This window comes from Tachyglossus aculeatus, chromosome 2 (genome assembly GCF_015852505.1).
Source record: "Tachyglossus aculeatus isolate mTacAcu1 chromosome 2, mTacAcu1.pri, whole genome shotgun sequence".
Lineage (NCBI taxonomy): Eukaryota > Metazoa > Chordata > Mammalia > Monotremata > Tachyglossidae > Tachyglossus > Tachyglossus aculeatus.
Genome location: NC_052067.1, coordinates 139,318,218 through 139,343,979, shown reverse-complemented (window position 1 = coordinate 139,343,979; position 25,762 = coordinate 139,318,218). Strand labels below are relative to the sequence as shown.

At 51.8% G+C, this 25,762-nt stretch overlaps 1 protein-coding gene across 1 annotated transcript; it reads left to right on the top strand.

The window, feature by feature from the left end:
* The first annotated feature begins 11,881 nt into the window (after window positions 1-11,881).
* On the top strand, window positions 11,882-24,649 carry STARD10 (StAR related lipid transfer domain containing 10). The gene is made up of 7 exons (XM_038741671.1): window positions 11,882-11,989; window positions 14,927-15,206; window positions 21,803-21,950; window positions 22,217-22,320; window positions 22,485-22,602; window positions 23,870-23,922; window positions 24,113-24,649. Exons 2-7 carry the CDS (start codon window positions 15,003-15,005, stop codon window positions 24,356-24,358), a joined length of 873 nt encoding a protein of 290 aa, XP_038597599.1. The 5' UTR covers window positions 11,882-11,989; window positions 14,927-15,002; the 3' UTR covers window positions 24,359-24,649.
* The last annotated feature ends 1,113 nt before the right edge of the window (window positions 24,650-25,762 follow it).

The window sequence follows — 25,762 nt, the reverse complement described above, 5'->3', positions numbered from 1 at the left end:
TAGCGGCAGAGGAGCGGAGGGTGCAGGCTGGGCTGGAGAAGGAGAGCAGGGAGGGGAGGGAGGAAGGGGCGAGGTGATGTACAGCCTTGAAGCCGAGAACGAGGAGTTTTTGCTTGATTCATAGGTTGGCAGGGAGCCACTGGAGATTTTTGAGGAGAGAAGTAACATGCCCAGAGCGTTGCTGCACAAAGTTCATCCGGGCAGCAGCGTGAAGTATAGACTAAAGTGGGGAGAGACAGGAGGATGGAGATCAGGGAGGAGGCTGATGTAGTAATCCAGTCCAGTCAGGATAAGACTTTAATCCCCATTTTCCAGATGAGGTAACTGAGGCACAGAGAAGTGAAGTGACTTGCTTAAGGTCACACAGCAGGCAAGTGGAGGAGCCGGGATCTGAACCCATATCCTCTCATTCCCAAGCCCTTGCTCTTTCCACTAAGGCACACTGATTATGGTATTTCTTAAGTGCTATGTGCCAGGCACTGTACTAACCACTGGGGTGGTTACAAGCAAATTGGGTTGGACATAGTCCCTGTCCCACATGGGGCTCACAGTTTTAATCCCCATTTTACAGATGGGGTACCTGAGGCACAGAGAAGTGAAGTAACTTGCCTAAGGTCATACAGCAGACAAGTGAGGGAGGTGGGATTAGAATAATAATAATAATAATAATGGCATTTATTAAGCACTTACTATGTGCAAAGCACTGTTCTAAGCGCTGGGGAGGTTACAAGGTGATCAGGTTGTCCCACAGGGCTCACAGTCTTAATCCCCATTTTACAGATGAGGGAATTGAGGCACAGAGAAGCAGCGTGGCTCAGTGGAAAAGAGCCTGGGCTTTGGAGTCAGAGGTCATGTGTTCAAATCCCGGCTTCGCCAAATGTCAGCTGTGTGACTTTGGGCAGTCACTTAACTTCTCTGTGCTTCAGTTCCCTCATCTGTAAAATGGGGATGAAGACTGTGAGCCCCCTGTGGGATATCCTGATCACCTTGTAACCTCCCCAGCACTTAGGACAGTGCTTTGCACATAGTAAGCGCTTAATAAATGCCATTATTATTATTATTATTATTATCATTAAGTGACTTGCCCAAGGTCACAGAGCTGACAATTGGCAGAGCCGGAGTTTGAACCCATGCCCTCTGACTCCAAAGCCCGTGCTCTTTCCACTGAGCCACGCTGCTTCTCTAGGCCCATGCTCTAGCCATTAAGCCATACCACTTTCTATCTATCCACCCTTCTCCTCTTGGGTCTTTCTCATCAGGGCCACCCCCTCGGGGGCTCTCCTGGGGCAGGGAGAGGAAGGATGGAGGGGTGGGGATGGGGGAGTGGGAATGGGGGAGTGGGGATGGGGGATTAGCTCCCTTCCCACCCCCTATCCGGACCCTCTGGGACATCCCCATGGGGAACGCTGTGAACTCACTGTGGGCAGGGATTGTCTCTCTTTATTGCTGTAGTGTACTTTCCCAAACACTTAGTACAGTGCTCTGCATACAGTAGTGTTCAACAAATACGATAGAATTGAAAGAATGAAAAGAAAATTTACACTCTGAACTCTGTATTTGAGAGGAGAGCTAGACAAGGGCCAAAGGGAGGGGAATGGATGAGATAATTTCTGTCTTTGTTCTTGTTTTTCGGTCACTGACCTCTCCCTCACATCCTCCCTCCTGCCCTGGATCTCCCTTCCCTTCTGGCAGATCCCCTTCATCAAGAGAAGAAGCGCGGCTTAGTGGCTAGAGCACGGACATGGGAGTCATGAGGACCTGGGTTCTAATCCCAGCTCTGCCACATGTCTGCTGTGTGACGTTGGGCAAGTCACTTCACTTCTCTGCACCTCAGTTCCCTCATTTGTAAAATGGGTGAGCCTACGTGGGACAGGGACTGCGTCCAACCTGGATTAACGTGTAACTAACCCAGGGTTTAGAACAGTGCTTGGCACATAGTAAACACTTAATAAATATTATTATTATTATTATTGCCCTTCTGAAATCCCATCTTCTCCAGGAGTCCAAACCTAAACTCTTCATCCTTCCTCCCTAATCCTCCCTTCCCCAACTTTCCCATCATTCTTATCAACAGCATCCGCCTCCCTGCTTCTCAATCAACCAATCAACCATATCTCTAATTTACTTGTACATATTTACTGTTCTATTTATTTTGTTAATGATGTGCATATAGCTATAATTCTATTTATTCTGAGGATTTTGACACGTGTCTACATGGTTTGTTTTGTTGTCTGTCTCCCCTTTCTAGAATGTGAGCCAGTTGTTGGGTAGAGACTACCTCTATACGTTGCTGACTTGTACTTCCCAAGCGCTTAGTACAGTGCTCTGCACACAGTAAGTGCTCAATAAATACGATTGAATGAATGAATATCTCAGCATGGCTCAGTGGAAAGAGCCCGGGCTTTTGAGTCAGAGGTCATAGGTTCAAATCCCCGCCCCGCCAACTGTCAGCTGTGTGACTTTGGGCAAGTCACTTAACTTCTCTGTGCCTCAGTTACCTCATCTGGAAAATGGGGATTAAGACTGTGAGCCCCCCATGGGACAACCTCATCACCTTGTAACTTCCCCAGTGCTTAGAACAGTGCTTGACACATAGTAAGTGCTTAACAAATACCATTATTATTATTATTATTATTATTGTTGTTGTTGTTGTTGTTATTATTATTATTGTTTACCATGTGCAGAGCACTGCACTAAGCATTTAGGAGAGTATGCCACATTACCTGCCCACAAGGAACTTACAGTCTAGAGGGGGAGACAGACATTAATATAAATAAATAAATGAGGGATAGGTACATAAGTGCTGTGGGGCAGAGGGAGGGGTGAATAAAGGGTACAAATCCGAGTGTCAGGGTGATAATAATGATAGCATTTGTTAAGTGCTTACTGTGTGCAAAGCACTGTTCTAAGTGCTGGGGAGGTTACAAGGTGATCAGATTGTCCCACGGGGGTCTCACAGTCTTAATCCCCATTTTACAGATGAGGGAACTGAGGCACAGAGAAGTTAAGTGACTTGCCCAAAGTCACACAGCTGACAATTGTCGGAGCTGGGATTTGAAGCCATGACCTCTGACTCCAAAGCCTGTGCTCTTTTCCACTGAGACACGCTGCTTTTCCCATAGTAAGCGCTTAACAGATACCAAAATTATTATTAGGGGTGATGCAGAAGGGCATGGGAGAAGAGGAAATGAGGGCTTAATCAGGAAAGGCCTCTTGGAGGAGAGGTACCACTAAATCTTGTGGGTTCTTTCTCCACAACATTTTTAGAATGCTTCCCTTCAGATTCTTCTAAATGGACCACACTGATCCAGATGTTTGTCATATCTGACTTTGACTACTGCATCAGCCTCCTGGCTGACTTCCCCTGCATCCAGCCTCTGCCCTCTCAATCCATTCATCACTTTGCTGCCTGGATTATTTTTCTAAAACACCATGCTGAGCCTGTCTCTTTACTCTTCAAACACCTCCAAGGGCCACTCATCCTTCTCCACATCAAACAGAAGCAATCAGCTCCCTCCCCCTACTTATTCTCACTCTTCTTTCACTACATCCCAGCTCACATGCTTTTCTCCTCTCAAGTGGTCCTCTTCATCATGTTTTGTTCTCATGGCTCTCATTGCCAACCTCTGGCTCACCTTCTCCCTCCTGCCTGGTACTCCCTTCCCGCCCTTTTTTTAATAGTATTTATTATGTACCAGGCACTATACTAAGCACTGGGGTAGATACAAGCTAATCGGGTTGGAATCAGTCCATGTCTCACATGAGAAGAAGCATGGCGTAGTGGACAGTGCTTAGAACAGTGCTTTGCACATAGTAAGTGCTTAACAAATACCAAAATTATTATAATTATTATTATAGAGCACAAGCCTGGGAGTCAGATGGTCATGGGTTCTAATTCGGACTCCACCTCTTGTCTGCTGTATGACCTTGGGATTGTCAGTTCACTTCTCTGTGCTTCAGTTACCTTACTTGTGAAATGGGAATTGAGACTGTGAGGCCCCACTGTGAGACAGGGACTGTGTCCAACCCGATTTACTGGTAGACACCTCAGTGCTTAGTATAATGCCTGGCACATAGTAGGCGCTTAACAAATACCACAGTTAATATTATGAGAAGCAGTATCTTAATCCCCGTTTTACAGATGAGGTCACTGAGGCACAGAGAAGTGAAGTGACTTGCCCAAGGCCATACAGCAAACAAGTGGCGAAGCAGGGATTAGAACCTGTGTCCAACTCCCAGGCCCATGCTCCATCCAGGCTCTGTTGTCTGTTGTGTGACCTTGGGAAAGTCACTTCACTTCTCTGGGCCCTAGTTACCTCACCTGTAAAATGGTGATTAAGACTGTGAGCCCCGCATGGGACAGGCTCTGTGTCCAACCTGTTTAGCTTGTATCTACCCCAGCTCTTGGAACAGTGCCTTGCACATAGTAAGCACTTAACAAGTACCATTCAATCATATTTATTAAGTGCTTACCGTTTGCAGAACACTGTACTAACCGCTTGGGAAAGTACAATACAACAATAAACAGTGACTTTCCCTTCCCACAGTGAGCTCACAGGCTAGAGAAGGGGAGAAAGACATCAATACAAATAAATAAACTTACAGCTAGATACAGCTGGTGGGGGGGCAGGGGGAGAATAAGGGAGCAAGTCAGGATGACGCAGAAGGGAGTGGGAGATGAGGAAAAGTGGGGCTTAGTCTGGGAAGGCCTCTTGGAGGACAAGTGTATGCAGAGCACTGTGTTAAGCTTTTGGAGAGTATAATACAGCAATAAACAGACACATTCCCTGCCCACAAGGAGTTTACAGTATAGAGCACACACTGTCTATCCACACACATGCACTCCCTCCCGCTTTGGGCAGACACCATCCGCTTTCCTGGGCTATCTGCGCTCCATCTTCCAGCTTTCCTGGCATTGTTCCTGGCAGAAAACTGATGTAGAACCCCTGAACTCCTGGCCCTTTTGGACAGAGGGATTTGGAGAGGTTATTTAGTCCATCCCGCTGCCTCTGGGGAGCCCCCCCGCCCTTTTCCTCTGCTTCTCCTCCCCTCCCCATCACCCCCACTCCCTCTCTCTGCCCTACCTCCTTCCCCTCCCCACAGCACTTGTGTATGTTTGTAGATTTTTATTACTCTATTAATTTTATTAATGATGTGTACATATCTATAATTCTATTTATCTATTTTGATAGTATTGACACGTCTACTTGTTTTGTTTTGTTGTCTGTCTCCCCCTTCTAGACTGTGAGCCCATTGTTGGGTAGGGACTGTCTCTATCTATTGATGAATTGTAATAATAATAATAATAATGGCATTTATTAAGTGCTTACTATGTGCAAATCACTGTTCTAAGTGCTGGGGAGGTTACAAGGTGATCAGGTTGTCTCACGGGTGGCTCACAGTCTTAATCCCCATTTTACAGATGAGGTAACTGGGGCACAGAGAAGTTAAGTGACTTGCTCAAAGTCACACCGCTGACAATAGGCAGAGCTGGAATTTGAACCCATGACCTCTGACTCCAAAGCCCGTGCTCTTGCTACTGAGCCACGCTGCTTCTCAGTACTTTGTATTATACTTTCCAAGCACTTATTACAGTGCTCTGCATACTGTTAGCGCTCAATAAATACAATTGAATGAATGAATGTTCCTGCTTGAGCTTTCCTATGTGGCTTTGTATGCAATTTTGATTAAATGGGCCACACAGCTCCTCCACTTGTCTGCTGTATGACCTTGGGCAAGTGACTTTGCTTCTCTGTGTCTTAGTTACCTTATCTGTAAATGGAGATAAAGACCATAAGCTTCATGAAGGACATGGATTGTGTCCAAACTTTTAGCTCGTATCTAACCCCAATGCCTGGCATGTAGTAGATGCTTATAACAAATGCTATTTTTAAAAAAGGGTCAGCTTAGGTGTGTAGTATTGATGCCTCTTTATTTTACTTGTACATATCTATTCTATTTATTTTATTTTGTTAGTATGTTTGGTTTTTTTTTTTTCCGTCTCCCCCTTTTAGACTGTGAGCCCAATGTTGGGTAGGGACTGTCTCTATATGTTGCCAATTTGTACTTCCCAAGCGCTTAGTACAGTGCTCTGCACATAGTAAGCACTCAATAAATATGATTGATTGATTGATTGATTTACATGTTTTGATGTCTGCCTCCCCCCTTCTATACTGTGAGCCCATTGTGAGCAGGGATGGTCTTTGTTGCTGAATTGTACTTTCCAAGTGCTTAGTACAGTGCTCGGCACACAGGAAGCACTCAAAAAATACAATTGAATGAATGAATAGATGTGGGGTGCAAGTGTGTACCTCTGGGTGTGCCCAGGAAGGTGTGGTTCAATATATTTGTGGCTTTCTACATTTCCACGTGCCAACCTGGATTTCTGTGCCGATGATGATGTCATTTGTTAAGCACTTACTATGTGCCAAGCACTGTTCTAAGCGCTGGAGGGAATATGTGGTAATCAGGTCGTTCCACGTGGGGCTCACAGTCTTAATCCCCATTTTCCAGATGAGGTAACTGAGGCACAGAGAAGTGAAGTGTCTTGCCCAAAGTCACACAGCAGACAAGTGGCTGATGTGGGATTAGAACCCACGACCTCTGATTCCCAAGCCCCGGCTCTTTCCACTGAGCCATGCTGCTTCAGACAGAGAGAGACAGAGGGAGAGAGAAAGAGAGAGAGAAAAGTTTTCTAATAATAATAATGATGGTTTTTGTTAAGTGCTTACAATGTGCCGAGCACTGTTCTAAATACTGGGTTATATACAAGATTATCAGATTGTCCCACATGGGGCTCACAGTCTTACTCCCCATTTTACAGACAAGGGAACTGAGGCCCAGAGAAGTGAAGTAATTTGCCTAAAGTCACAGTTGACAAGTGGCGGAGCCGGGATTAGGACCCACGACCTCTGATTCCCAAGCCCCAGCTCTTGCCACTGAGCCATGGAGAGAGAGAGAGGGAGAGAGAGAGAAAGAGAGAGAGACAGAGACAGAGAGAGAGACAGAGAGAGAGACAGAGACAGAGAGGTGTTTTCTAATAATAATAATAATAATAATAATAATAATAATGGTTTTTGTTAAGCGCTGTCTATGTGCCGAACACTGTTCTAAGTGCTGGGTTAGATACAAGATTATCAGATTGTCCCACGTGGGGCTCACAGTCTTAATCCCCATTTTACAGACAAGGGAATTGAGGCCCAGAGAAGTGAAGTATTTTTGCCTAAGGTCACAGCTGACAAGTGGCGGAGCCAGGATTAGGACCCACAACCTCTGGTTCCCAAACTCTGGCTCTTCCCACTGAGCTATGGAGAGAGAGAGAGAGAGAGAGAGAGAGAGAGAGAGAGAGAGAGAGAGAGAGACAGAGAGACAGAGAGACAGAGAGAGGGAGACAGAGACAGAGACAGAGAGTGGTGTTTTCTAATAATAATAATAATAATGGTTTTTGTTAAGTGCTTTCTATGTGCTGAGCACTGTTCTAAGTGTTGGGTTAGATACAATATTATCAGATTGTCCCACGTGGGGCTCACAGTCTTAATCCCCATTTTACAGACAAGGGAACTGAGGCCCAGAAAAGTGAACTATTTTTGCCTAAGGTCACAGCTGACAAGTGGCGAAGCCGGGATTAGGACCCACGACCTTTGGTTCCCAAGCCCCGGCTCTTGCCACTGAGCCATGGAGAGAGAGAGAGAGAGAGAGAGACAGAGACAGAGACAGAGACAGAGAGAGAGGTGTTTTCTAATGATAATAATAATAATAATAACAATGGTTTCTGTTAAGCACTTTCTATTTGCTGAGCACTGTTCTAAGTGCTGGGTTAGATACAAAATTATTAGATTGTCCCACATGGGGCTCACAGTCTTAATCCCCATTTTACAGACTAGGGAACTGAGGCCCAGAGAGGTGAAGTATTTTTGCCTAAGGTCATAGCTGGCAAGTGGCGGAGTGGGGATTAGGACCCACGACCTCTGACTCCCAAGTCCCTGATCTTGCCACTGAGCCACGGGGAGACAGTGAGAGAGAGAGAGAGAGAGAGAGAGAGAGAGGTGTTTTCTAATCATTATAACAATAATAATAATAATAATGGTTTTTGTTAAGGGCTTTCTATGTGCCGAGCACTTTTCTAAGCGCTGAGTTAGATACAAGGTTATCATATTGTCCCACATGAGGCTCACAGTCTTAATTCCCATTTTACAGACAAAGGAACTGAGGCCCAGAAAAGTGAAGTGACTTGCCTAAGGTCACCCAGAAGACAAGTGGCAGAGGTTGGATTAGGACCCACGACCTCTGACTCCCAAGCCCGGGCTCTTGCCACAGCGATTTGTACTTCCCAAGCGCTTAGTCCAGTGCTCTGCAAACAGTAAACGCTCAATAAATACGATTGAATGAATGAGAGAGAGAGAGAGAGAGAGAGAGAGAGAGAGAGAGAGAGAGAGAGAGACTGTGTGTGTGTGTTTTGTGCAGCTCTCCTGGGTCCATCGCAGTGTCCCAACCCCGCTCCCGGTGGCGGCCCTTTTCACTCATTCATTCATTCAATCGTATTTATTGAGAGCTAACTGTGTGCAGAGCACTGGACTAAGCGCTTGGGTATTAATAATAATAAGAATGGTGGCGTTTATTAAGCACTTACTATGTGCAAAGCACTGTTCTAAACGCTGGGGAGGATACAAGGTGATTAGGTTGTCCCACGAGGGGCTCACAGTCTTAATCTACGCTGATGACACCCAGATCTACATCTCTGCCCCTGCTCTCTCCCCCTCCCTCCAGGCTCGCATCTCCTCCTGCCTTCAGGACATCTCCATATGGATGTCCGCCCGCCACCTAAAGCTCAACATGTCGAAGACTGAGCTCCTTGTCTTCCCTCCCAAACCTTGTCCTCTCCCTGACTTTCCCATCTCTGTTGACGGCACTACCATCCTTCCCGTCTCACAAGCCCGCAACCTTGGTGTCATCCTCGACTCCGCTCTCTCATTCACCCCTCACATCCAAGCCGTCACCAAAACCTGCCGGTCTCAGCTCCGCAACATTGCCAAGATCCGCCCTTTCCTCTCCATCCAAACCGCTACCCTGCTAATTCAAGCTCTCATCCTATCCCGTCTGGACTACTGCACTAGCCTTCTCTCTGATCTCCCATCCTCGTGTCTCTCTCCACTTCAATCCATACTTCATGCTGCTGCCCGGATTATCTTTGTCCAGAAACGCTCTGGACATATTACTCCCCTCCTCAAAAACCTCCAATGGCTACCGATCAATCTGCGCATCAAGCAGAAACTCCTCACCCTGGGCTTCAAGGCTCTCCATCACCTCGCCCCCTCCTACCTCACCTCCCTTCTCTCCTTCTACTGCCCAGCCCGCACCCTCCGCTCCTCCACCACTAATCTCCTCACTGTACCTCGCTCTCGCCTGTCCCGCCATCGACCCCCGGCCCACGTCATCCCCCGGGCCTGGAATGCCCTCCCTCTGCCCATCCGCCAAGCTAGCTCTCTTCCTCCCTTCAAGGCCCTGCTGAGAGCTCACCTCCTCCAGGAGGCCTTCCCAGACTGAGCCCCTTCTTTCCTCTCCCCCTCGTCCCCCTCTCCATCCTCCCGTCTTACCTCCTTCCCTTCCCCACAGCACCTGTATATATGTATATATGGTTGTACATATTTATTACTCTATTTATCTATTTATTTATTTATTTTACTTGTACATTTCTATCCTACTTATTTTATTTTGTTGGTATGTTTGGTTCTGTTCTCTGTCTCCCCCTTTTAGACTGTGAGCCCACTGTTGGGTAGGGACTGTCTCTATGTGATGCCAATTTGTACTTCCCAAGCGCTTAGTACAGTGCTCTGCACATAGTAAGCGCTCAATAAATACGATTGATTGATTGATTGATTAATCCCCATTTGACAGATGAAGTAACTGAGACCCCAAGAAGTGAAGTGACTTGCCCCAAGTCACACAGCTGACAATTGGATTTGAACCCATGACCTCGGACTCCAAAGCCCGTGCTCTTTCCACTGAGCCATGCTGCTTCATAATAATAATATTGGTATTTGTTAAGCGCTCACTATAATAATAATAATGATGGCATTTAATACGCACTTACTATGTGCAAAACCCTGTTCTAAGCGCTGGGGAGGTTACAAGGTGATCAGGTTGTCCCACGGGGGGCTCACTGTCTTAATCCCCATTTTACAGATGAGGGAACTGAGGCACAGAGAATCAATCAATCAATCAATCGTATTTATTGAGTGCATACTGTGTGCAGAGCACTGTACTAAGCGCTTGGGAAGTACAAGTTGGCAACATATAGAGACAGTCCCTACCCAACAGTGGGCTCACAGTCTGAAATGGGGAGACAGAGAACAAAACCAAACATACTAACAAAATAAAATAAATAGAATAGATATGTACAAGTAAAATAAAAAAATAGAGTAATAAATATGTACAAACATATATACATGTATACAGGTGCTGTGGGGAAGGGAAGGAGGTAAGATGGGGGGATGGAGAGGGGGACGAGGGGGAGCGGAAGGAAGGGGCTCAGTCTGGGAAGACCTCCTGGAGGAGGTGAGCTCTCAGTAGGGCCTTGAAGGGAGGAAGAGAGCTAGCTTGGCGGATGGGCAGAGGGAGGCATTCCAGGCCCGGGGGATGACGTGGGCCGGGGGTCGATGGCGGGACAGGCGAGAACGAGGTACGGTGAGGAGATTAGCGGCGGAGGTGCGGAGGGTGCGGGCTGGGCTGGAGAAGGAGAGAAGGGAGGTGAGGTAGGAGGGGGAGAGGTGATGGACAGCCTTAGAAGCCCAGGGTGAGGAGTTCCTGCCTGATGCGCAGATTGATTGGTAGCCACTGGAGATTTTTGAGGAGAAGTGAAGTGACTTGCCCAAAGTCACCCAGCTGGCAATTGGTGGAGCCGGGATTTGAACCCATGACCTCTGACTTCTAAGCCCGTGCTCTTTCCACTGAGCCACGCTGCTTCATAATAATAATGTTGGTATTTGTTAAGCGCTTACTCTGTAGACTGTGAGTCCGCTGTTGGGTAGGGACAGTCTCTATATGTTGCCAACTTGTACATCCCAAGTGCTTAGTACAGTGCTCTGCACACAGTAAGCACTCAATAAATACGATTGAATGAATGAATGAAATGCAAAGCCCTGTTCTGAGCACTGGGGAGGTTCCAAGGTGATCAGGTTCATCCCTGAAAACCATTCTAAATGGGGTAAAAAGTAACTGGGTCCTGGGAATTGTTATGAGAAGCAGCGTGGCTCAGTGGAAAGAGCCCGGGCTTTGGAGTCAGAGGTCATGGTTCAAATCCCGACTCCACCAACTGTCAGCTGTGTGACTGGGCAAGTCACTTCACTTCTCGGGGCCTCAGTTCCCTCATCTGTAAAATGGGGATGAAGACTGTGAATCCCCCGTGGGACAACCTGATCACGCTGTGTGACTGGGCAAGTCACTTCACTTCTTTGGGCCTTAGTTCCCTCATCTGTAAAATGGGGATGAAGACTGTGAGCCCCCCGTGGGACAACCTGATCACCTTGTAACCTCCCCAGCGCTTAGAACGGTGCTTTGCACCTAGTAAGCGCTTAATAAACGCCATCATCATCATCCCCATTTGATAGATGAGGTCACTGAGGCCCAGAGAGGTGAAGTGACTCGCCCAAAATCACCCAGCTGACAAGGGGCGGGGTCGGGATTGGAACCCACGACCTCTGACTCCCAAGCCCGGGCTCTTTCCACCGAGGGCCTCTGTTTCCCCCCTCCCACCCGGGTGGCAGTCGTTGGTCTCTAGGACCTCGCGGGGAGGATCGGGCCGTGGCTCTGGCTGGGCTCGGCCTCCTCCCCTCCGCAGCCTGGAAAATCCCCGGCCGCCCCGACAACCCGGCCAACGCCGCCGCCGCCGCCGCCGCCGAGGAGCCCCCTGCCCACCCCGCCGGCTTCGCACCCAGGGCCCGGCCGGGGGGAGGGAGGGGGGGCTCCATCGGCCCCGGAGCCTACGACAAAGGTGAGGGGGCTCGGGGGATTCCCGGACTGCGTGCTCCGCCCCCCCTTCTATTTGTGCTCCCTCTCCCCAGACTGTGTGCTCCGTCCCCCCTTCGGTCAGTGCTCCCTTTCCCCGGACTGTACTCCGTCCCCCCTTCTGTTTCTGCTCCCTCTTCCCAAGCAGTGCTCCCTCTTCCCAGGCTGTGCTCCTCCCCCCCTTTCGTCACTGCTCCCTTTCCCCAGACTGTGCTCCGTTTCCCCCTCTGGCAATGCTCCCTTTCCCCGGACTGTGCTCCGTCCCCCCTTCTGTCAGTGCCCCCTCTTCCCAGGCTGTGTGCTCCGTCCCCCCTCGGTCAGTGCTCCCTTCCCCCAGACTGTGCTCCGCCCCCCTTTTGTCAGTGCTCCCTCCCCCAGACTGTGCTCCGTCCCCCCTTCTGTTTGTGCTCCCTCTTCCCAGGCTGTGCTCCTCCCCCTCTTCGGTCACTGCTTCCTTCCCCCAGACTGTGCTCCGCCCCCCTTCTGTCTGTGCTCCCTCTTCCCAGACTGTGCTCCGTCCCCCCTTTTGTCTGCTCCCTCTTCCCAGGCAGTGCTCCTCCCCCCCTTCGGTCAGTACTCCCCTTCCCCAGACTGTGCTCCGTTCCCCCCTCTATCAGTGCTCCTTTTCCCCGGACTGTGCTCCGTCCCCCCTTCTGTCAGTGCTCCCTCTTCCCAAGCTGTGTGCTCCGTCCCCCCTTCGATCACTGCCCCCTTCTTTCGGTGCTCCCTCTTCCCAGGCTGTGCTCCGTCCCCCTTTCTGTCAGTGCTTCTTCTTCCCAGGCTGTGCTCCGGCCCCCCTTCGGTCAGTGCTCCCTCTCCCCAGACCGTGTGCTCTGTCCCCCCATCTCTCAATGCTCCCTCTTCCTAGGCTGTGCTCTGTCCCCTCTTCTGATAATGCTCCCTCTCCCCGGCCTGTGCTCCATCGCCCCTTTTGTCAGTGCTGTCTCTCCCCGGACTGTGCTCTGTCCCCTCTTCTGTCAGTGCCCCCTTTCCCTGGACTGTTCTCCGACCCCCCTTCTGTCAATGCTCCCTTTCCTCAGACTGTGCCCCATCCCCTCTTCTGTTAGTGCTCCCTCTCCCCAGACTGTGTGCTCTGTCCCCTTTTCTGTCGGTGCTCCCTCTTCCCGGGCTGTGCTCCGTCCCCCTTCTGTAATTGCTCCCTCTTCCCAGGCTGTGCTCTATCCCCCTTGTCAGTACTCCCTTCCTCCAGACTGTGCTCCGCCCCCCTTCGTTGAGTGCTCCCTTTCCCCGACTGTGCTCCATCCCCTCTTCTATCAGTGCTCCCTCTTCCCAGGCTGTGCTCTGTCACCCCTTCTGTAGTGCTCCCTTTCCCCAGACTGCGCTCCATCCCTTCCATCAGTGCTCACTCTCCCTGTACTGTTCCCCAAGTGCTCCCTCTCACCGAACAGTCCCTCATCCCCTCCGTAACAGTGCTTCCTCTCCCTGAATAATTCCTCGTCCCCCCATTGGTGCTCCCTAATCCCCAGACTGCACCCATCCTCCTGACAGTGCTCCCTCTTCCCCGGGCTGGGCGCCGTCCCCTCAACGATGCTCCTGCTTCCCCAACCATGCTTCATACCTCATACCCGCAACAAGAATGTGTCTTGTTTACTGTTGTACTGTACTCCCCCCAGTACTTAGTACAATTCTTTGTACACAGTGAGCACTCAGTAAATACCACTGACCCTAACCTGACATGCTGCATACCCCGACGGTGCTCCCGCTTCCCTGGATTTGCACCCCATCCTTCCAACATTGCTTCTCCCGAACCCTGCCCCATCTACCTTACAGTCTTCCCTCTTCCCTAGGCTATACCCCATTACTCCAACAGTGCTTCCTCTTCCCCCAAGATGCTTCATCCTCCCAAAAGTGCTCCCTCTTCCCTGGATTATGCCCTCCCAACAGTGCTCCCTCTTCCCCGTGCTGTGCTTAGTACAGTGCTCTGCACACAGTAAGAGCTCAATAAATACGATTGAGTGAATGAATGAATACCCATCCCTCCAACAATTTTCCCTCTCCCCTACCTTGCCTCTCCCCCAGAGGCTGCTCCCTATTCCCTGGAATGTGTCCCATCCGCCTAACAGTGCTCCCTCTTTCTCGGACCATGTCCCATTCCCCTGACAGTAGTCTCTCTTCCCTGGACTGTGCCCCATCCCCCCTCATAATAATAATGATGATGACATTTATTAAGCTCTTAATATGTGCCAATCACTGTTCTAAGAGCTGGGGAGGTTACAGGGTGATCGGGTTGTCCCACGGGGGGCTCACAGTCTTAATCCCCATTTTACGGATGAGGGAACTGAGGCCCAGAGAAGTGAAGTGACTTGCCCAAAGTCACACAGCTGACAATTGGCGGAGCCGGCATTTGAACCCATGACGTCTGACTCCAAAGCATGGGCTCTTTCCACTGAGCTACACTGCTTACTTCTCTGGGCCGTGCTCCATCCCCCTGGCAGTGCTCCTTCTCTCTGGCCCAGGCCCCATCCCCCTGACAGTGTTATATTGTACTCTCTCAAGCGCTCAGTATGGTGCTCTGCACACAGAAAGCTCTCAATAAATATGACTGACCGATTGACCCTCTTCCCCGGACCCTGCCCCATCCCCCTGACAGTGCTCGCTTTCTGCGGCCTGTGCCCCATTCCCCGACAGTGCTCCCTCTCCCCGGACTGTGAGTGACTGCTTCTCTCCCAGGGAAGTAGGTGAACCCATCCTTCCTTCCACCTGCCCGCTCCAGAAACACTTCCCCTTCCTGTTAGAGTCCCTCTGTGCCAGGGGGGCGGAACCGAAGGTTGGCTCTGGGAAACTCTGGGACTCCACCTGCCCTTTCTGCTCTCCCAGAGGACTAGGGGTGTGGGGGGAGGGTCCCCCGTGTCCCGCCCCTTGTCCCTCCTGCCTTCGCCCCATGGTCAAACCGGTTTTTCAGGCCCCCCTGGGAGCGGGCCGGGTGCCGGCCTCTTGCAGCAGCGTCTGTCTGCCAGCTCCGAAGCCTCTCAGGTCCCATGGAGCCTCCAGGCCCTGGCACCCCCTCTCCCCCTGGGCCCGGGTCCGGCCGGGACAGCGTCCAGGTCCCCGATGACCACGACTTCCAGAGCTTCCGGGCCGAGTGTGAAGCCGGCGAAGGCTGGGTGCTGAGCTACAGCAAGGCCGGCCTCGGAGTCTGGGTGCAGGCCGGAGAGCCCGAGCGAGCCCTCCACAAGATCAAGGTAAGACCATGGGGGGGGAATAGATCTGCCCTGTAACCCCCTTTTCTAGCCCCATCTCCCTCACCTCCTGCCCCCTTCTCCAGTTCCCTGCCCTCTGCCTCCTTGCCTGGCCCTCAGGTGGGAGGTTACGCTTAGGTCATCCAAGTCTACCCTGCAACCTGGGGCCTCAGTTTCTCCTTCAGCTCTCTGGGTCTAGACTGTGAGCCCGCTGTTGAGTAGGGACCGTCTCTATATGTTGCCAACTTGTACTTCCCAAGCGTTTAGTACAGTGCTCTGCACATAGTAAGTGCTCAATAAATACGATTGAATGAATGAATTTCCCGTCCCTCCCACCTCGAGGCTGCCCCTCACCTGTCCCTGCTATTCTGCCCCAGGCCTGTCTCCCAGATGGGGAAACCTTTGGGTCCAGGGCTCTCCCAGGCTCCTCTGTGTTGTATACCTTCTCATTCATTCATTCATTCATTCATTCATTCATTCATTCATTCATTCATCCATCCATTCATTCATTCATTCATTCATATTTATTGAGCGCTTACTGTGTGCAGAGCACTGTACTAAGCACTTGGGAAGTACAAATCGGCAACATTCAGAGACGGTCCCTACCCAACAACGGGCTCACAGTCTAGAAGGGGGAGACAGACAACAAAACAAAACAAGTAGACAGGTGTCAATACTGTCAAAATAAATAGAATTATAGCTGTATACACATCATTAATAAAATAAATAGAGTAATACATATGTACAAATATACACAAGTGCTGTGGGGAGGGGAAAGGGGTGGGGCAGAGGGAGGGAGGGGGGCAATGGGGAGGGGAGGAGGAGGAGAGGAAAAGGGGAGGCTCCATCTGGGAGATCTGAATCCAAATCCAAAGAAACCTCCCAACCTGCTCACGACCCAGATTTACCTAGGACTAGCAAGATCACCAACAGCAGCATGAGGCCGGCTCCAGGGGTTCGGAGCGGGAGTTGACCCCGGGGGTCAGCGGGGTCCCTTCCTCCCAGCAACCAGTGGGGAACAAGGTCAGGCTGTAGCAGTGTGGGGGGCTTCTTTCCACAGTGGGGCTATGCTCCCCTGGCTTCAGGGAATCTCTCCAACTGTTGGAGATCTGGGTTCTGACCTCCCATTATAGGGTACATCCCCTGCCTTACCACCCCCCAACGCCCTCCGTGACTTTCCAGGCCTGCTTTCCACCCCCTCACCAGCCTGCTGAGTACTTTGGCTCAAAATTAAGGTCCCACTGGGTCCCTGGGGAGGAGGAGGCTGTTTCCAACCCACCGGTGGGGTGGGGAGAATCTTTTGCTTGTCCTTTTTTTTTAATAGTATTTAACTACTTACTATGTGCCAGGGACTGTACTATTGCCTGAGGTAAATACAAGCTAATCAGGTCAATATAGTCCATGCCCCACGCGGGGTTCACAGTTTTAATCCCCATTTTACAGGTAAGGGAATTAGGCGTAGAGAAGTGAAACGACTTGTCCAAGGTCATGAAGCAGACAGCAGAATTGGGATTAGAAACCAAATCCTCTGAAACTTGGGGCCCGTGTTCTTTCCACTAGGCCACACTGCTTCCCACCCTGTGCTTTGAGTGGTGCTGGGCCTGGGGCAGGCTGAGAAGTTTCACTCAGAGTCCCCGTCCATCACCTTGTCTCCTCCAGACTGGGCTTGAGGGGAAAGAGATTTCACTTCACCCTCCACCTCCCCCGACCCAACATACCAACCACCAAATCTTTTCTGGGAAGTTTTTCCTGACGTCTAAACTGAATCTTCCTTGGTATGACTGCGGGCCCGTTTCCTTAGTGAAAGTCATGCCTACCCTTTGGGGCTGCTAAGGAGGGGCTGAGGCCCGATTTCAAGGCCTCAGTCGAGCGGGCTACTTCTTCGTCTCAGGAGGTCGAGCAGGGTCCTCAGGGCTGGGAGCAGGGTCATCGGCCCTCTCTGTACCTCTGAGGCAAGATACAATTGACCCAATTACTCGGGTAATTTAGTCAAAGAACCTCCTCCCCCATTTGCCTACTGTGGCCTGGATTATGCAGTCGCTGGTCTCCTTTCTCTCCTGCCTGTGACGATCTGGAGGGCTCATGATGCGTATGTGTGTGCATCTTTGTGCCCCTCCGTGGGCACAATGCTTGGGGATGGAGATAGGGGACGGAGCCGAGGGCAGGACCAGGGGCTGTCCTCTGCTCCGGCCCTTCCCCATCCTGTCCCCTCGTTGGCCCAAGCCTCCTCTCCACCGTCACCGCTCCCCCCACCTTCTACATCCGGGTGCAATTCCGGGAGCCAGGAGGAGGCTCGTGGAGCAGGTAAATTCGCTGAAAGGTCAGTGCCGAGGAGGCTGATCTGTGCCCCTCACCTGCCCCCTGCCTATCTGGTTGTTCTGCCATCCATCCGGCCTCCCTCCACTGAGCTAGGTTAGAAGCATTGAATTGTGGTATTTGTTAAGCGCTTACTATGTGCCAAGCACTGTACAACCCCAGGCTTCCTGCAGAGACCCATCTTTTCATCTCTGACCATCCCCTTCCCCAACTTCTCATTCCCTGACCCTGCTTGGGCACCACGCTCCTGCCACTGAACAGAGTTGCGGGTCCAATCCCCGTCTTCCCAGTGGCAGGGGAAGGGCCCGGGAAACCCCGGAGAGGAAGGGAGGCTTGGATAAGGGAAGACTGAGGGCACTTATATATTCCATTTTCTGAGGCTAGAGTGAGAGGAATGCCCTAAAACCATAGCCGGTGGAAAATCAATCATCCTGTGGCATTTATTGAGCACTTACTGTGTGCACAGCACTGTGCTAAACACTTGGGAGACTACAATATAACAAAGTTGGTAATTACATTCCCTGCCCACAAGGAGCTTACGGTCTACATTTAGGCTAGACAGCAGGAAGAGTTTCTTGGTGAGGATGGGGAGAGGAGACAGGGAGCTGGGAAGACTTTTTCATTCAATCGTATTTATTGAGCGCTTACTGTATGCAGAGCACTGTACTAAGCGCTTGGGAAGTACAAGTTGGCAACAGAAGACTTCTTCTCCCCTCCTCAAAGTACCTTTAGGTGGAAATGCCCCCTTCTGGGCTAGTGGCAAGAGCACGGGCTTGGGAGTCAAAGGACTTGTGTTCTAATCCCGACTCCGCCACTTGTCAGCTGCGTGACCTTGGGCAAGTCACTTCACTTCTCTGTGCCTGAGTTACCTCATCTGTAGAATGGGGATGAAGGCTCTGAGCCCCATGTGTGACAGAGACTGTGTCCAACCTGTTTACCTTGTATCTACTACAGTGCTTGGCACAGAGTAAGTGCTTAATAAATAGCATGATTAGTGAAGAGGCCTGGTGGTAGAAGGATGGACCTATTGAGCTCATAAAATTCTCCCAGCCCTAGATGCTGTCTGTCAGGGGTGTCCCACGTGTCTCTGGGAAGTGGCGAAGTTTGGGATTGAGTGCATGTCTCCTTTCGGTTTCTGACAGAACTCTTCCCCAGAGCCAGCTGCGTTCTTGGGTCTGGAAGCCCTCTCAAGCCCAGCTAGTAGCCCATGTTGCTTCAGCCAGGAAATAGCCTTACGTGTTCTTCCCCCTCCCAACCCCACAGGTTCCGGTTCTGCTGTCCCCCCGTTGCCCCCCACCCCAAGAGGAAGCTGCTGGGTTAGTAGCCCACTCCACCCTTGAGGCCCAACTCTGGCCTTTTCCCCAAGCCTCGGCTGGCTGGTTGTGCAGTCTTTGTTCCGGGGTCGGGGGGCATTTCGAGGGAGTCCCAGGGCTGCCCCCAACCCTGAGCGGAGGAGCAGACCGCTCCCTCTTGCCTCCCTCCCTGCTTCCTTCTGTGGCTACTGAACTAATATTTGCCCAAGGAGGAGAGGGTGGGGAGGGTCAGCTGAAGGGGGTGTCCTGGCCCCTTTGATGGGGGAGTTTCACCCTCTCCAGGCCCCCATCCCTGAGGATGTGGCCTTTTCTTCAAGGGGGCAGACCATGCTGGAGGGTGGGTCTAGCCTGGGTCCCAGCAGCAAGCCCCCCACTTAGCCAGGGGTGGAGAAGGAGCAGGTAGCATCGGCTCCACCCCAGAACTAGCTGCATGGGGTGGTGGCGGTGTTTGACTGGGAGCAGGCCAGCAGACTTTGCCCCCAAATGGAGCAGACAATGACGATGTGGGATGACGATGTGGGTGAAGCATGGTCTGGGTGGGGGGAGTGGGTGGGAGGGGATGGAGGTGTGGGAGGAATAGTGAGGAGATTCAGGGCCCCCTCAGGACCGGCCTTATGACAGACAGAGAAGCAGCATGACCTGGGTTCTAATCCCCACTGGGCCACCTGTCTGCTGTGACTTGGGGCAAGTCTCTTCACTTCTCTGGGCCTCCGTGACCTCAGCTGTAAAATGGGGATTAAGACTGTGAGCCCCATGTGGGACAAAACGATTTGCTTTGTATCCACCCAGCGCTTAGAACAGTGCCTGGCACATAGTAAGCACTGAACAAATGCCACAATTATTATTATCATTCATATTATTAGACACCAGGGACCAGGCCTTGATCCAGCTCCCTCACACTGTTCAACACCTCTGCCTGGACCCTATCCAGCCCGCTGGACGCTCCTCCCCTTGCGGGCCTTAGCTTGGTGTTTCTGAGCAGGTTGATTCTGTTGTTTTTGAGCAGTTTCAGGGATTTGGGGTATCAGCCCCAGACAGCCATTTTCTGACAGGAGGGGTGGAAGGGCAATGATCTGGCCTCTCCCACCCAAGTCTGGGGTTCATGTATGTGCAGATTGAGAGGGCAGCTCAGAGGAGGAGGGAGCGAGGCGGGCCAGGCCAGACCCGACCCCTCCTTGGCTCCCAACCTCTCACAAATGTCACAGTCACGGAAGCTGCTGACTAACTTAAATCGCTCCCGCTGGGGTTCTGACCTAGGCTCCCCCGTGGAGGCAACGGAGACCAGCGGTCACCGTCCCCCGGACAATGAGTCCATCCTCCCTCCATCGCCCCTTCTCCAGACCACGCCAGATCCCCACTTCCCCTGTGGCTTCTAGGACTGTCCACGTCCGGCCTAGCCTCTAGCCAAGCTGACAGAGTGTGAGTGGGCCTGTGTGGATAACTACGCACTTCTGTGTGTGTACAGATCCACGTCTGGATCTGTGTGTGTTTGCGTGTGTGCCAGTTGCGGCCTGGAGGACCGGGTGCCTCCTCGGATGGGGACGGGTTGGGTGGAAGCGGTCAGGAACCACCCCCTCCACGTACACAAGACTAGCCAGTGTGGGTGGATGGACGTTTCCCGAGGTGGACGAAACAGATCAAATCTGGAAGGACCCTCCTTCTGTTTCTGCTCCTCCCCGCCTTTTCCCAGCCGTATCATCACCCTCCTTCCTGTCCTGGTTGCCTCCGTCTCCCCGTCCTGAGCACTGTACTAAGTGCCTGGGAAAGTGCAGTACAGCAACAAAGAGTGGCAATCCCTGCCCACAACGAGCTAACAGCCTAGAGGGGGGTAGACAGACATCAATGCAAATAAACAGACATCAATAGAAATAAATAAAATTACAGCTATATAGAGATAAGTGCCGTGGGGTGAGGTGGAGGGGAAGAGCAAAGAGAGCAAGTCAGGGTGACACAGAAGTGATGTACACATACACACAAGGTCTCCCACAGGTACCCACACCAACCCAACTACATACACACTCACATCTATGCACACAATCATACACAGACATTGAAAGACCCACAGACAGATGCATGCACGCACACACATACACACACATGCACACCCACCTCCGCAACTTCACAGCTTTCTGACAACAGCTGTCCGCCCCTGTGTTGTGTGAGTGCAGGGGGCAGGCTCAGGGGGGAAGGAAGGGGATGGGCGACGGACGGGACTCCCAGAGTTTCAAGCTGTTGGCTTCTTTGCACACATTGCATCCCAATTCCTCATCTCCTCCAGTTTCCCCAAGGCTCCTTAGGAAGCAGGGGAGATCCATGTCAGGCTCGAGGAGGACTTAACCACCTGTCATGGAATTGGCACGGCCTGGGCAGGGGGCAGGATGGGCAGAGGGGGGAATAATACTAATACTAATACTAATACTAATAATAATAATAATAATAATAATAATAATAATTGTGGTATTTGTTAAGTGCTTACTATGTGCCAGGCACTGTACTAGAAGAAGCGGTACTATACTGTACTAGAGAAGCAGCGTGGCTCAGTGGAAAGAGCACGGGCTTTGGAGGCAGAGGTCATGGGTTCAAATCCTGGCTCTGCCAATTGTCAGCTGTGTGACTTCTTTGGGCAAGTCACTTAATTTCTCTGTGCCTCAGTTACCTCACCTGTAAAATGGGGATTAAGACTGTGAGCCCCCCGTGGGACAACCTGATCACCTTGTAACCTCCCCAGCACTTAAAACAGTGCTTTGCACATAGTAAGCGCTTAATAAATGCCATCATTATTATTATTAATACAAAGTATTTGGTCAGTCAATGGTAATTTTCTAGCAGTTCTGTGTGCAGAGCATTGTACTAAGCACGCAGGAGAGTACAATACAACCGTGTTGGTAGACACGTTCCCTGCCCACTAGGAGCTTACAGTCTAGAGGGGGAGATGGAGATTCTTGGCACTGACCGTGGCCCCTTCCCCAGTGCCGGATGGAATGCGCGGACGTGGCAGCTGAAACGCTGTATGATGTTCTCCACGACACCGATTATCGCCGGAAATGGGACACAAACGTCATCGAGACCTTCGACATCGCCCGGCTCACGGTCAACGCCGACGTTGGCTACTACTCATGTAAGGCTACTACTCATGTAAGGCGACCGGCCTGGCCCGAGGGCTCTGTGCCCTGTAGTCAGCATCACCCTCCTCAACCCTGGCGCTGCCCCCTCCCCAGCAACCCCCACCCCCCGTTTTTCCTCCTTCCTCCCCGTCCCCCCGTCCCACGAGCCCCCACCCCTGCTCTGCCTCTCTGCGCCGACAGGTCTCGGGGTTGGGGGGCTGGCTTAGGACTGATGGAGCTGCTGCTTTATGTCCCCCTCTGCCTCCCCTCCCGCCCCCAGGGAGGTGCCCCAAACCCCTCAAGAACCGAGACGTGATCACCCTGCGCTCCTGGCTGCCCATGGGGCCTGATTACATCATCATGAACTACTCAGTCAAGCACCCTGTGAGTGGGGCCGGCCGCGGAGGGGGAGGGTGGCATCCGCCCTTCTCCAGTCTAACCCGAGTCCCTCCTACTGCACCGCCCGCCGCGGCTCCCCGAGGGAATCGGCCCTGACCTCCCCAGTTCCATGTCATCGTGGCTCCCTTTTCCTTCCCTCCCTCCTCCAGAAATACCCTCCACGGAAGGACCTGGTCCGAGCCGTGTCCATCCAGACGGGGTATTTGATCCAGAGCACGGGGGGCCAGAGCTGCACCATCACTTACCTGGCACAGGTGGATCCCAAAGGTGAACGCCCCCCAAGCCCCCGATAAAGATCCCAGGCCCCCCAAAACCCAAGTTGGCTGCTCCCCTGGATAAAACGACTTGTCTGCTGTGTGACCTTGGGCAAGTCACTTAATTTCTCTGTTCTTCAGTTACCTCATCTGTAAAATGGTGATTAATACTGTGAGCCCTATGTGGGATAGGGACCCTGCCCAACCCGATTTCTCTGTTCTTCAGTTACCTCATCTGTAAAATGGTGATTAAGACTGTGAGCCCTATGTGGGATAGGGACCCTGCCCAACCCGATTAGCTAGGTATCTTCCCTAGGTATAATAATAATAATGGCATTTATTAAGCGCTTACTATTTGCAAAGCATTGTTCTAAGCGCTGTGGAGGTTACAAGGTGATCAGGTTGTCCCACAGGGGGCTCACAGTATTAATCCCCATTTTACAGTTGAGGTAACTGAGGCACAGAGAAGTTAAATGAGTTACCCAAAGTCACACAGCTGACAATTGGCAGACCCAGGATTTGAACCCATGACCTCTGACTCCAAAGTCCAGGCTCTTTCCACTGAGCCACGCTGCTTCTCTGTCTTCCCCCAGCACTCAGTATAGTGCCTGGAACATAGTAAGTGCTTCACAAATATCATAAAAAAGGCCTCAAGGCCCTTCATTCCTTCCCCCCACCATCGTAGAATATTTCTGAGAGTGGGGGGCCTGCTTCCCGGTTGGAGCAGTGCAGCCTGGTGGAAAAAGGACGGGCCTTGGAGTCAGAGGGCTTGGGTACTAATCCCAGTTCTGCCACTTGCCTGCTGTGTGACCTTGGGCAAGTCACTTCTCTGTGCCTCAGTTTCCTCAGATGCAACATAGAGATTCAAAACTTTCCCTCCTCCATAGACTGTGAGCCCCATGTAACTAGCCTGATTAACTTGTATCTACCCGAGTGCTTAGAACAGTTCTTGACTTATAGTAAATGCTTAACAAATCCCATAAAAAATAAAAACTTGGGAGTTGCACCCTGCCTGAACTGACAGGAACTGCAAGAGAAGGGAGACCCCCATCCAGCTGGAGCCTGCCAGTCTTTAGTGAGCCCACTGTTGGGTAGGGACCGTCTCTATATGTTGTCAACTTGTACTTCCCAAGCGCTTAGTATAGTGCTCTGCACACAGTAAGCGCTCAATAAATACGATTGATTGATTTAGGGGAGAGGGCAGGTGGGAAGAGTTTCCCCCCCTCCCTCACAACTCACTCCTGCCCCTGTTCTCCTCTTCCTCTTCCCTCCTTGGCCAGGTTCCTTGCCCAGATGGGTGGTCAACAAGTCGTCTCAGTTCCTGGCACCCAAGGTCAGCGATTCACGGGTCAGGGCTTAGGCGGGAGGAGTATTTGCGGGGGACAGAAATGAGAGAGGGGCTCTAGGTGCAAGGGGCAGGAGATGGGATGGGTGGCGATGGGACGAGGGCAGAGAAGACAGAGCCTGAGACTATGGGCGAAGAGTCCTTGCCCGTCCCCCTCCTTGTCCTCCTCCCCATTTAGGCCATGAAGAAGATGTACAAGGCCGGCGTGAAGTACCCATCGTGGAAGGAGAAGCACCGGCCGCACTTTAAGCCGTGGCTGCATCCGGAGCAGAGCCCCCTGCCCAGTCTGCCCCTGTCAGCACTGGCTGTGCAGCACGCAGATTCCCTGGAGAACATCGATGAGAGCGGCCTGACCGAGGGCCGTGAGGAGCGTGGGGGAGAGGGCCGTGCCGCCGAGGGCAGTGATGAGGACTCCGTCAACTGAGCCGCCCCGGTTCCAGTCTCCCTTTCTTGGGGGCAGGGGGCCACGGTAGCCCTTGCTGGGGAGGGCATCGCTGACCCGGGGCGCCGCGGGGACCTGGATGGGGCAGCGGGGCAGGAACGCTTGGAGGAAAGGAGGGGAGTGAGAGAGGAGACCCCTGGGGGGTCCTCCGGTCCACCCCCTCCCCGGGCCTGGCATTTCTGGGTCCACGCGAAGGAGATGTGGGGAGGAAGCACCTGCACCTGGACGTGGGAAAGCCTTGAATAAACCTCTGAGCCGTCGGCCCCATCCACACCCCTGGGTCCATCCGTCCATCCATCTTTCCTTCCTCCCTGCGGCCCTGCACCGACAGCTCAGCCTCTAAAGTGTGTGTGTGTGTGTGTGTGTGTGTAAGTAAGGGGGAGGATTTGCTAGGTGGGACCCAGGCCTGTGAGGGGAGGGCCTTCTGAGGGAGGGGCAGGCCTGGACCTCAGTCAGTCAGTCATATTTATTGAACACTTACTGTGGGCCGGCCACTGTAGTAAGCGCTTGGGTGAGTACGATATAACAATAAACAGACACATTCCCTGCCCACAATGAGCTTACAGTCTAGACGGGGAGACAGACATGAGTAAGAGTAAATTACTGATATAGACATAAGTGCTGTGAGGCTAGGAAAGGGATGAATAAAGGCAGCAAGTCAGGGTGACACAGAAGGGAGTGGGAGAAGAGCAAAGGAGGGCTTAGGGAAGGCCTCTTGGAGGAGATATGCCTTCAATAAAGTTTTGAAGGTGTGGAGAGTAATGGTTAGGGGGGAGAGTAATGGTTTGTCAGAAATTCTTTCATTCATTCAATCATATTTATTGAGCGCTTACTGTGTGCAGAGCACTGTACTAAGTGCTTCAGAAGTACAAGTTGGCAACATATAGAGACGGTCTCTACCCAACAGCGGGCTCGCAGTCTAGAAGGGGGAGACAGACAACAAAACAAAACATATTAATAAAATAAATAGAACAGTAAATATGTACAAGTAAAATAGAGTAATAAATCTGTGCAAATATATATACAGGTGCTGTGGGGAGGGGAAGGAGGTAGGGTGGGGGGGAGGGGGAGAGGAAGGAGGGGGCGCTGTCTGGGAAGGCCTCCTGGAGGAGGTGAGCTCTCTGTAGGGCTTTGAAGGGAGAAATCCATACTTCATACTGCTGCCCGGATTGTCTTTGTCCAGAAACGCTCTGGGCATGTTTCTCCCCTCCTCAAAAATCTCCAGTGGCTACCAATCAATCTGCGCATCAGGCAGAAACTCCTTACCCTCGGCTTCAAGGCTGTCCATCACCTCGCCCCCTCCTACCTCACCTCCCTTCTCTCCTTCTCCAGCCCAGCCCGCACCCTCTGCTCCTCTGTCGCTAATCTCACCGTGCCTCATTCTCG

Bases quoted from the DNA above. Each gene is read 5' to 3' on its own strand.
- STARD10 (XM_038741671.1), top strand. From the start codon at position 15,003: ATGGAGCCTCCAGGCCCTGGCACCCCCTCTCCCCCTGGGCCCGGGTCC. The intron at 22,321-22,484 runs GTGAGTGGGGCC...TCCCTCCTCCAG, and splicing joins ACTACTCAGTCAAGCACCCT to AAATACCCTCCACGGAAGGA. The intron at 23,923-24,112 runs GTCAGCGATTCA...CTCCCCATTTAG, and splicing joins CTCAGTTCCTGGCACCCAAG to GCCATGAAGAAGATGTACAA.